The sequence below is a fragment of the Gordionus sp. m RMFG-2023 genome, chromosome 4 (genome assembly GCF_954871325.1).
Source record: "Gordionus sp. m RMFG-2023 chromosome 4, tfGorSpeb1-WG-v2, whole genome shotgun sequence".
Classification (NCBI taxonomy): domain Eukaryota; kingdom Metazoa; phylum Nematomorpha; class Gordioida; order Chordodea; family Parachordodidae; genus Gordionus; species Gordionus sp. m RMFG-2023.
Window position 1 is genome coordinate 1 of NC_088778.1, and position 12,781 is coordinate 12,781.

At 25.1% G+C, this 12,781-nt stretch overlaps 1 protein-coding gene across 1 annotated transcript in view; it reads right to left on the minus strand.

Moving 5' to 3' along the window:
• Positions 1-9,667: 9,667 nt before the first annotated feature.
• Positions 9,668-12,781, minus strand: part of LOC135928066 (uncharacterized) — a 96,543-nt gene continuing 93,429 nt past the window's right edge. Inside the window, exons 4-8 of the mRNA XM_065464398.1 lie at positions 12,261-12,276; positions 12,136-12,201; positions 11,977-12,063; positions 11,734-11,909; positions 9,668-9,715 (exon numbers count right to left, since the gene is read on the minus strand). Of these exons, the coding sequence (XP_065320470.1) occupies positions 9,668-9,715; positions 11,734-11,909; positions 11,977-12,063; positions 12,136-12,201; positions 12,261-12,276 (393 nt within the window). The remainder of the gene's footprint in view (positions 9,716-11,733; positions 11,910-11,976; positions 12,064-12,135; positions 12,202-12,260; positions 12,277-12,781) is intronic.

The following is a 12,781-nucleotide window of genomic DNA, read 5'->3' on the forward strand; positions in this document are numbered from 1 at the left end:
GTATAAAAATGGCCCTTTTGAACAATTTAATTGTTTTATTTATTAGGATTTGATGATTAATATTAAATTAGTGTTGTTACTCGGCTCGTTTTGAACCGATTTTAAAAAACGGCTAACTCATTATTTCATCTGGAAAAATATTACACAAGCCTGAAGATTTTGCTCATAGAAAAGGTTTAGACGTATATTATCGAAATCTCGAGGCTTAGATAATATTTTTCTGGCTAAAATATTGAGTAACGAGCTGTTTAACAATACTAATTTGAAATAGAGTATACTATAAAATATATGAATCATTTAATTTTTGCAAATTGAATATGATCTTATTGTTGTAATTATTGAAAAAAAGAAGAAATAAATTTAATATAATACATAAGATGTCAGTTATTTTCTGGCAGGGTATTAAGTTTTCCTTGGGGGAAGAAGAGGAGATGATGATCACGGGGTGTATTTCATTGTTAGGAAAAACCCCTAGTGGGAGATGGGAAAATATTGAATAAGATGTCAGCTGTGAACCTTTGGGAGATTAAGAAATGGATAATAATTATATTAAATTTTGGTATATTTTTTTGTGTTAATGTATAGAGATTGTTGTTGATGTTTTTAATAAATAAATTTGAGTCTTATTATTATGAAATTATGGTTTGTTTTGTGTTATGGGATATGGTTTGTTTTGTGTTATGGGATATGGTTTGTAATATTTATGGTTTGATATAGAGGTTTTTGAAATTGGTGCCGTGACCAGGATTCGAACCTGGGTTAATGCGGTATTTTAAAGGTAAAAACAAAATTTTTGTATAAATATTATATGAAAAATTTTAACCATGCAATGTACTAAAAACTATATAGATACGTGAGTTTAAAAATTTCTATACTTTTATATTTAACTTTAAAAAAATGTAAGATTGAAAGTAGGTAATGAGTATTAGGCAGAAATATGGAAATAAGATCAGGAATTTAAGACAGTAATATTTGGTATATTATCTTATGTCTAGATGTATATGGTACATCTAATTTTGATCATTATTTGGTATGCCTTAAAACTCAATGAATGGTGTTATAGGTATTCCGTCATAGGAAGCTGAAAGACCTCATGAACAGCAGGACAGAAAGGATTGTTAAATATTTAAATATGTGAAATTTATGAAAATATATATGGATATAGACTTTTGTAATAAAGTGTGTATTATTTAATTATGCATTTTGGGTTTGTAAAGGGATGAATATGTATGGGATAATTTATTATTAATTAATGTTAATATATTGCATAGGTAACATATGATATATTTAACTATGAATTATTATTTATAATGTTACTATATTGTATAGGTAACATATGATATATTTAATTATGAATGAGAATTTGAAGGAATTGAAGTATGATGAAGTCAGAATAATATCTATAATGTTAGATGTGGATAGTTATTTTGATTTAGTGTCTGCATTTAGTGTATATATAAATTGGATAGGAATTTATATGATACATTAGATGGTGTATAATATTTTTTTTTTAAATTATGAAATCTTTATATTTAATATATATATTTTTTTTTAAATTATAAATTTTTATAAGAAGTTTTATTTGCAATTATTATATTATTTGTGTGGTATGCAATGATGTGAAGGGAAAATATTTTTACAGATAAGGTCAGCCCGTGTTGAGGGGTATGCCTTGAGGTGAAAATATTGTTTAGTTTGCATACTGGGGAAAGTTTTTTTTTTTGTAAATTTATGCTGCATAATACATTTTTTTTTATCTTTTTAATAATTTTATAACACATCACATTTTACTATTTAATTATGAACATATTTTTAAAGAAAAGACTCAAATTATTTTATATTGTGAAGGTATATTAAAAATTCTTTACATATATACCATATAGCCCATTATATTATCAATTTTTGTTACTTTGCATTCTACATTTTTGTGAATTTGTGCTAATTGTGATGACAGAGTTAGGTAGAAATGGTATATTTTTCTTAAGATACTGAGTAATTCCTAGATGGAAAATATTGTATTTTCTACATATTATATATTTGTTCCTTCATATATAATATTAAATGTATTTATATACGTATGTATTGTAATTTTATTTATAATCTTTGTTCGGCCAAGTTTCGCAATTATTTTTAATACCTAAAGATGGATTTTTATATTCATTTTAGGAAATATTTATAAAGATGTAGCTTTGTTTTTTTCACATGATAGAAGAAAAATTACATGTGTTGAAATTGCATTTCACACATAGACCATGTTTTCACATTACATTATTATATGTAAAATCATTATTTCCTAATTACCATGAATCATACCCTAATAATGTATATTATAGCTAGTAGTTCCCAAATGTCTTAAAATGAATAAATTATTATGTTTTGCGGATATTACATTGTCCATATTAATGTTCCGTAGATTATAAATGCAGATACCTTAATATACATGTCATTATTGATAATGTCTGTTTTCGCGATTTTATATTGAAATATAATGGAGTTATTATATTATAAATCATCATACGGGAAGATGATTCGATAATCTCCTGAACGTCTTCAAGGCTTTCCGATACAATTTAAAGAGGTGATTCGATACATTTCAAAGGGGCGATTCGATACAACACCACCACAGAGAGAGGGACGCTGGGCTTGTGAAGGGTGGGCGTGTTGTAATTATTGAAAAAAAGAAGAAATAAATTTAATATAATACATAAGATGTCAGTTATTTTCTGACAGGGTATTAAGTTTTCCTTGGGGGAAGAAGAGGAGATGATGATCACGGGGTGTATTTCATTGTTAGGAAAAACCCCTAGTGGGAGATGGGAAAATATTGAATAAGATGTCAGCTGTGAACCTTTGGGAGATGAAGAAATGGATAATAATTATATTAAATTTTGGTATATTTTTTTGTGTTAATGTATAGAGATTGTTGTTGATGTTTTTAATAAATAAATTTGAGTCTTATTATTATGAAATTATGGTTTGTTTTGTGTTATGGGATATGGTTTGTTTTGTGTTATGGGATATGGTTTGTAATATTTATGGTTTGATATAGAGGTTTTTGAAACTTATAAATATAACAGATACCCAATCCTGAAATGGCTGAAATAAGTTTAGGCTTAGAAACGATTTATGACACTTGGCTAGCAAATTCTAAGACTCTCAGTGGAAACCCTAATATAGGAGAATTAAGTAGCGAGAGCGATTTTTTCGCTTTCATGAATTATGCCGGCGTGACTTCCATGGATATATACGATATGTGTACAATAAGGTAATGTGCAACAGAGTAAAAATTGAAATAAATATCAAAACCAAAGATATATAGGTATATAGAAAAATTATTTTATATTTGTTTAATATATAATTTTTAAAAATCCATAATCAAGATTTGATACCCCCCCCTCTTGCAAGACATTATATAATATTGAACCCAAATAATTTAAAATATGAAGCGTTACCTACCTGGTTGCCTATTTAAAATATACTTAAATAAATCTTATATTTTGCAAACATATATTATAAATTTATCAAACTTTATACTACAATATATATAAAGGAAGAGATGATATGGAATTACCCTTTGTACCACACTAGATATGACACTTATTATAATGTTCACAAACACATAGATCCAGAATTTATTTATCACAAAGCGGTAAGTCAGTTCATAGCTATATTAGTTCATTACTTATCTGATTCTCAAATCGTACCCCTATCACATGCTTCTTATGGAGAATCCCTAAAGAAATTTTTTAGATATATAATTAAGGACTTCGGCTAAAACCTTGCATTCAATAGGATATGCATGAGTAAATAATTTTACAAACGTTCATATGATTTAAATAATTTCTAAGGATCCTTAAATCATTTTTATAATTTCTTTCTTTTATATATTTAAACTTTATTTGTTTGTCATCGCATTATCATTTTTTAAAAATTAAAAATCTTCCCCCAACTGATATTAACATTTAGAAATCTATAAGATTCCCCTTATTTGCATTGCCGATTTTCTCTTTTAATTGCTAATTCAAAAATTGTCGAAAATGTTAAATATTTAAAATTCGAAAATCTTTTATATCCTGGTTTTAAATAAATAATGAAATTAAGTGTATTTTGGCATATAGTAATTCTAAAGTTTTTTATTTTGGTAGAAATTTTTATAGATTTTTTAAAATGAATATCTATTGTTATTTTTTTTAAATAAATATTATTTAGATGATCTTATAACTGCCATAACATATTTCGATCGTAAGATGACAATTTTCCAAAATAATTCACTATTATCCTCCTTCACCAACACCACTTCGTCAAATACACAAAATTATTCTGTCATACAGACTCGTTCATTGAACGATAAATTAATGCTAATTGAAAGAGGGTTTTCAAACACATATGGATTGCCTCACAAACCTTTATATAAACACTTGATATTAGCGCCTTCTAATACAGATCTATATAGTTGGTCTGATTTCCAGCCTTAAATGACTTACTTTACGCACTGCAACAATTATCTAATAATTCCGATATTGACTCAAAAATTTTAGCATTTTGGGTAGGGGATATCATTACCGATTGGAACAGTTGCAATAATGGGAACGACTATTCAAATGATTTATTGAGTTATGCGTCTCCTGATATGCGTAATTTTACTGATCCATCCATAGATTTTAAATCATCAACTTCAAATGATAACATTTCACATACAGTGAATGGTAAATCTGAATGTAAATTATCAAGTTTCTTAGTTGAGGCAATTAAAAAGCATATCGTCGTTTTAGCTTTTACGATCGTATCAACTGCGAATTTCGTAGATGATTAAGCATATATGTATATATCATTTTTAGGAAAGATATTATATTATTAAAAATGGTGTATTATTATAATGTCATTTTATTTTATATTAAAGTTAAATATAATAAAACCAATAAATGATGTAGGGCATTAAACATTATTTTATTAAAATATTATATATCTTCTTATTTTTATCCTTATACACAAAATAAAATTGTTTTTTGAATAGCCTCTTAGCTTAATCAGTAAATGTATATGTCACCTATTGTATAGATCTAAGTTCTAATCCTGATAGGATTAGTACTTTCTGGTTGAAACGAGAAATTACCTTTAAAATAAAATCCATTTAAAATCTATAGCATATTTTCCATTTAAAAAATTTAAAAAAATTTATCTAAGATAAGAGCATGAAATTTGTTTCCCAATTATAATGTGAATTAATAATATCCATCAAAAAAATATACACGCCAATTTACTTCTGATGTCCATTATGCATTATTTTGGCCCACCGACCCACTCATGAAAGGCAAAATTTTTATAAGGCCAGAAAAATTCGTGGATTATTTTGGACAATAAAATTATATCTTAAGTATCTATTTATAAGTAAACGTCTTATTGTTTAACCTGTGGCTTTATTTACAAAATCAAGCCAATAAATCGGCTATAATTTAAAAAAATATGAAGTGTTTTGATGATAACGTTATGATATATTTTGAAAAACATATGTAGAATGCGATGATAAAAAATAAATAGCTAATTCGATAAAAAGGTATGTGATATTTTTAAAATTTTATTTATAATAATTATCACTATTTGGCAATATCTAATAAATCATCGCTGCGAAGAACCAGCTGTTAATTTGATAGCGTTAAATAAACCCATACTAGTTATTTAATTATATGTAAATTAAATTTAATATTATATAAAATGTAATTATAATAACTTGTCTTTTAAAATGGAACATTAAAAAATTGATGAAATAAAAAAAGCAGACGATAATATAATTTATAAAAACTAGTGCTAAAAATGTTACTTCAAAAAAGGAGCGCAGGAACACGCGTTTTTGACTATTTAAAAAGTAACCCTACTCTAGGCACGTTTTTCGCAATATTTTTTACTTCCAAACAAGCAACGATTTATATTATACAGCTGTTTTTTTATACAAATGAATCTTATAACAAGCCATTTTATTTTGGAGACATTACAAAAAAAAAGAGAAAAACTATTATAAAAATAATAACGAATTCGAAAAAATAAAATAATGTATTGTTAAAATAATTATCACTATTCGCATTATCTTTTAAATCCTCCCCCGCGAAAAATCAGCTGAGATTTTGAAAGCGTTAAATACAACGCTCGAACCTAACGCGTTTACTATATATTCAGCCGTATTTATTTTCATAATTTTACATAATCGTCCAAATTTATAATTCAAAATCTTTATTTAAAAAATGAAAAATGCCAATATATTTTTATTTATTCTATTTTAATTACTCGTCTTTCCTCTAGTAAACGATTATTAAACTGCTGGCTGGGGCTGGCAAATTTATTTTGAAAAATAATATGGAAGTTAGACAAAATTTGGGAATTTTAATTAAAATATGTTAGAAATTTTGATGACAAAAACTTGTTATCTAAGAATAATAAGGGGGGGGGGTGAGGAGATGGCAATAAAAATCCCTTCCTATTTATTTAATTATATGTAAATTAAATTTAATATTATATAAAATGTAAAAATTATAACTTGTCTTTGAAAATGGAATATTTAGAAGTTAATGAAATAAAAAAGCAGACGTTATTAGTTAATAAAAACTAATGCTGTTATTACTCGTAACGTTGGCGCGTTACTGGTTATTCAAAAAAGTAACGGGTTACTTAACTTAAAAAAAAATTAACTATTATACACAATGAAAATTATTTCCCTATATATGTACTATAAATAAAATTATGCAAAAAATATTATAGATCATTTTATAACATTTTTTTTATATACATAATTTATAAATAAAATAATACAAAAATAATTTATATGTTATGATTGTTATGTGGGTAGTTTTTTTTTGTTAAATTGATGAATATATTTTTTTGATTATCATGCGCAATGATTCTTTTAATATATTATTATTATTATTTGTACAAGAAATAAAAAAAGAATAATTATAAAAATTGTTTATGCTATAAAATTAATTATAATAGTAATAAATTTATATTTATTTGTAATAATTGCAAAGTGTAAAAAACGAATAAAATTATTGTTTTTTTCTTCCAAATTTATTTTTCTTGTTACTCTTCTTGTGAATATTCTATTTTTAAATTGTTTTCATGTCAATATTTTTGCCAATTAGTAAAATAAAGAATAAAGAAAAATTAAAATAGAAGTAAGATATAAATATATAGAACAAACTATCAAAGGAAATTAAGAGAATATGAAGCGAAAAAAAACTACCGATTTCCCTTAGAAAATAAAAAAATGGTGGCCAAGATAGTTTTCAAATTGAGTAATTAGTTATTCGAGGAATTAATTTACCTTGTATAGGATGTTTAAGTTGAGTAATAGTTAACCGAGGTATTAGTTGATCTATGTGCCGGACGTTAATTTGAGTAATAAGTTTATCGGGTGTTTACCTGTGTGTCTGACGTTTAAGTTGGAAAATTAGTTAATTTAGGTATCAGACGTTTAGTTGAGTAATTAGTCGAGATATTTATTTACCTATGTTTAAGCTGAGTAAATAGTTAATCATGGTAGTTTACCTATGTGTCGGACGCTTAATTTGAAAAATTAGTTAATCTAGGTATTGGTTTAACTTTGTGTCGATAATTAATGTGGAAAATTAGTTAATCAAAGTATTGGTTTACCTGTTTGTCGGTTCATTAAGTTGAGTAATTAGTTAATCGAGGTATTACTTTGTATTTAGAATAATTATAAAAAGAGGAAAAAACGAATAAAATTATTGTTTTTTTCTTCCAAATTTATTTTTCTTGTTACTCTTCTTGTGAATATTCTATTTTTAAATTGTTTTCATGTCAATATTTTTGCCAATTAGTAAAATAAAGAATAAAGAAAAATTAAAATAGAAGTAAGATATAAATATATAGAACAAACTATCAAAGGAAATTAAGAGAATATGAAGCGAAAAAAAACTACCGATTTCCCTTAGAAAATAAAAAAATGGTGGCCAAGATAGTTTTCAAATTGAGTAATTAGTTATTCGAGGAATTAATTTACCTTGTATAGGATGTTTAAGTTGAGTAATAGTTAACCGAGGTATTAGTTGATCTATGTGCCGGACGTTAATTTGAGTAATAAGTTTATCGGGTGTTTACCTGTGTGTCTGACGTTTAAGTTGGAAAATTAGTTAATTTAGGTATCAGACGTTTAGTTGAGTAATTAGTCGAGATATTTATTTACCTATGTTTAAGCTGAGTAAATAGTTAATCATGGTAGTTTACCTATGTGTCGGACGCTTAATTTGAAAAATTAGTTAATCTAGGTATTGGTTTAACTTTGTGTCGATAATTAATGTGGAAAATTAGTTAATCAAAGTATTGGTTTACCTGTTTGTCGGTTCATTAAGTTGAGTAATTAGTTAATCGAGGTATTACTTTATCTGTATTTAGAATAATTATAAAAAGAGGAAAAAACGAAATAAAATATTATTATTTTTTTCTTCCAAATTTATTTTACTTGTTACTCTTCTTGTGAACATGATATTTTAAAATTGTTTTTTTTGTCTATATTTTTGCCAATTAGTAAAATAATGAATAAAAGAAAATTAAAATAAAGGTAAGATATAAATATTTTTTTTTCGTAGAACAAACCACCAAAGGGAAACGATTCCCCTACAAAATAAAATAATGATTGCTTTAATATAAAGTTTATTATTTTTCGCTTCATATGCTTACTTTATTTGTTTGTTTGTATTTTATTTTAATTTATTTTGTAATGAGATTTTCTTTCATTATATTTACATCAATATGCTATAATGAATTAAGAACAAAAAATCACTTGTGGTTATTTGGTATAATATATAATATAAAATGAACCCTTTAAAAATATTAAACACTATTTTTTTTGTAATGGTATTATTCCAATATACTATAATGAAATATGAACAAAAATCACATGTGATTAATTGGTCTAATATATAATATAAAATGAACCCCTTTAAAAAGATTAAGCACTATTATTTTTTTTGTAATTATATTATTCCAATATACTATAATGAAATAAGAACAAAAAATCACTGGTGGTTAATTGGTATAATATAATATAAAATGAATCCCTTTAAAAAGATTAAGCATTATTATTTTTTTGTTACCTTATATTAATACAATATGTTAAATGAATTAAGAACAAAAAATTACTGGTGGTAAATTGGTATAATATATAATGTAAAATGAACCCCTTTAAAAAGATTAAGCACTATTATTTTTTTTTGTAATGATATGATTCCAATATACTATAATGATATAAGAACAAAAAATCACTGGTGGTTTATTGGTATAATATAATATAAAATGAACCTACCACTAAAAAGAGAACCTTATATTATTTCAATATGTTAAATGAATTAAGAACAAAAAATTACTGGTGGTATATTGGTATAATATATAATGTAAAATGAACCCCTTTAAAAAGATTAAGCACTATTATTTTTTTTGTAATGATATGATTCCAATATACTATAATGATATAAGAACAAAAAATTACTGGTGGTTAATTGGTATAATATATAATATAAAATGAACCTACCACTAAAAAGAGAACCTTATATTATTTCAATATGTTATAATGAATTAAGAACAAAAAATCATTGTGATTGAATAAATATCACGTATAAATTAATCATCAAATTGGAAAGTATTTTTCCTCTTCTGTTTATTAGGTTCTCTTGAAGGAGAGATTGACAACTTTGGATGAGGGTCCTACCTATAAGTTATGAAATAAATCTAAATATTATATAAATCAACATATATAATAATGGAAAGTTTATAAGCTTAGGAAGTAGGGGGGGGGGGTCTATATGGAAGTCAATATTCAAACCAGAGGATGCATTTGCAATTTCTTTGACTTAACCTACCCCGTATCGTCATTATAAAAGTATGGGGAAGGGAGGACAGGGCTCGAGTCACTCCCCCTCAAATTTTCGAAAAAAAAAGTAATTTCTATAAAAAGTGACCCAATTTATATCTTAAACCTAGGTGAGGTTTTAGAATACTCCCGCTAAAAAAAAATTTTTTTAAATGTGATTACTTAAAAATTTTTAATTTCGGTTCGAATTTTCAATAGCTTAATAATTTTATGTGTCTAAAATTATTTTGTTTCACTTAGGACTAATGCCGGATTCAGATATTTTTACCGACCCGATCCAAAATTCAAATAACCGATCCGATAAATGAAACCGATATTTATTTGTTCATTTAGTATTTTAAATTCTATAAATAACGGATTAAATTAAATGTTAGAATATCCACATTCTGAATTTCACAATTTAGGTGTGAACTTTTGAACTAAATCTTATTTGTATCAATATTTATATAGGTGTTTCATATATTTTTTTAAAAAAAATACAGTAAAGTATAGTTAAAAAAATTACAATCATTTAATTAGGAAAAATATAAAAAAAACAAACAATTTATATTTAAAATAAAGGGATTAAGTTAAAAAAAATTTTTTTAATCATTAAGATTGGCTACTTGGAAAGGAGGCTTCCAATGAAGCTGATGTATTTCAAGCCTTTGTCTGCGATAAAACTTTCCCGGGGTTTCATTTGTAAATCTAGGGATGTAGGTAAAGTAACTCACTTGGGCTAATGTAGAGGAGATTATAGATATTAAAATATCGGGTCGGGGTTTTGGAAAATATTGGGCCAATTCTAGATTTAAAATTGTTGCAACCCTAATTCTTGTCAAACTTAGTTTTCTTTTTATATCCATTTTCGATATTGGTAATAAGCTGATTTTCAAAATATTAAATTCGCCATATATAAAGAGCTATTAAAGAGCTAATGGTTTACAGTTAAATTATTATTTAAGGTGAATTTTTAAAATTAATTTGAGAGTTTATTTTAGAATATTTTTCTCGTTATTTAAAAGTTAGGCATATCTCAAAAAGAAGCTCGATTTGGGAATTAATTTTTTTACTGTTACATATTGGTAACGATTTATTTTTTATTGTGTTAATATTTCATTTTTGATAATGAAGGTCTAAGGCTATCGTGTGATATATTAAATTAAACTTTTATTTTATGTAATTTGGAAATATTTACATGATTGATTTACTTTGGATATAAAAAGAGATCTTATATTAAAATGTTCAATCAGTTATTTTTACATCATTAAATTTGTTATATAATAAAAGATTTAATATACATTCTATAATATTATTATCATACTACCGACGACAAGACAAATTAATAGCGCCATTCTCAGGGCAAGAGTCTCGCTTGTCAATATTTACATTTTTATTAGTTAATGAATATGAAAATACTATTATCATATCTCCAATTTATTTGATATAGAATTCAACATGTGGCTTAATATCTTAAAAGCTTTACAAATTAATTTGAATCGGAGATATCATACATATTTAATGTTCCTATAAACCTCACCTTGTCACCTGTCATTTTTTTCCGCCTGGGCTAATGGAAGATTAAAAAGAGCAAACTGGCCTCTTTGTAATTTTCTTGAACTATCGTTATAAAAAAATATAAAAGGCACTATCTTATTTTTTTAACCGCGAAACACATAAATTCATTATTTGCCACATTACATAATCTATAATTTTAGAGCTAACATTATTATTAAATAATCCTTACTATTCGAGAGTTTCATATTTTTGGAAATAATGTAAAAAAATTAGTTTATTTTTTTAAAAAAAAATAACACAAAAACAAAATATATTTATTCCTTTCCATTTCCTACAAAAAAAATAAGAGAAATACTTACGTTTATCCAAATGTCATCTTTATTTCTGTTATCTATACCCATTAAAATATATCGCACCCATGATTTATCTTTAATTTTCAAATATTTAATGACTTGATTGGGTCCAATACCTAATCCAAAATTTTCAGTTTGTAGGCTATTTATAAGGACGGGTTTACTATTTTCAGATTGTATATCTAATAAAATAATATCCTGTCAATTATCTTTGATTGATAAAATAAATATATTTATCACACTAATTACATATTTTTTGTTTTAGTGCAATTGAAACAGTCAAATTCCCATTGCATTTACTGATACTTGCAATATTTTCCGCTCCTTGCTTATATTCTTAATTTTTATAATAATATATATATATAATATGTTTTAATTTTTCTTGATATTCTTGGATAATTTTTTTACTGCTTGATATGGATATGGTTTGCCCAGGTCGTATATCAGTGCCTTCTTGGGTCATTTTGCATTGATCTATATAAAGAAATATTTAAATTTAACAAATTTTAAAATACTCTCCTTTATATGTTTACCTTGTGCTGCTATGATCTTCAATCCAAGTAATGATAAAATAGTCAAAATTATAAATTTTCTTCATAAATAAATATTAATCTTTGGAAACAAATAAAAAATAATAATTTTTTTCTTAAATAAAGCTTTAGATGATGAAAAAAGAATTGCGTCAGCTTTAAATATAGTTGAGTTCCTAGAAATTTAAAAAAAAAAAATTATTCTATAACTAAAAAAATGAAAAGAATATTTTTATTTTGAAATATCAATTTTTATTCTCCCCCCCCCCTCTTTTTCAAACTGCTCGAATGATGCGAATTTTTAATTGGCTGCGAAGACATAGCCTAACGGCTCAATATTTTATTATTATTTTATGTAATTGATAAATTTTTTTGGAAAATTTGATGTTTACATTTACATAAATTCTAATAAACTTGTATTCGAAAAAAGGTATATATAGGTTTCTTCATCTAATCAATTCTATTATTTTTTACGCATTTTTTTCTGGGATTCAAATCGAACCTTTATTCATCGTTATTATATA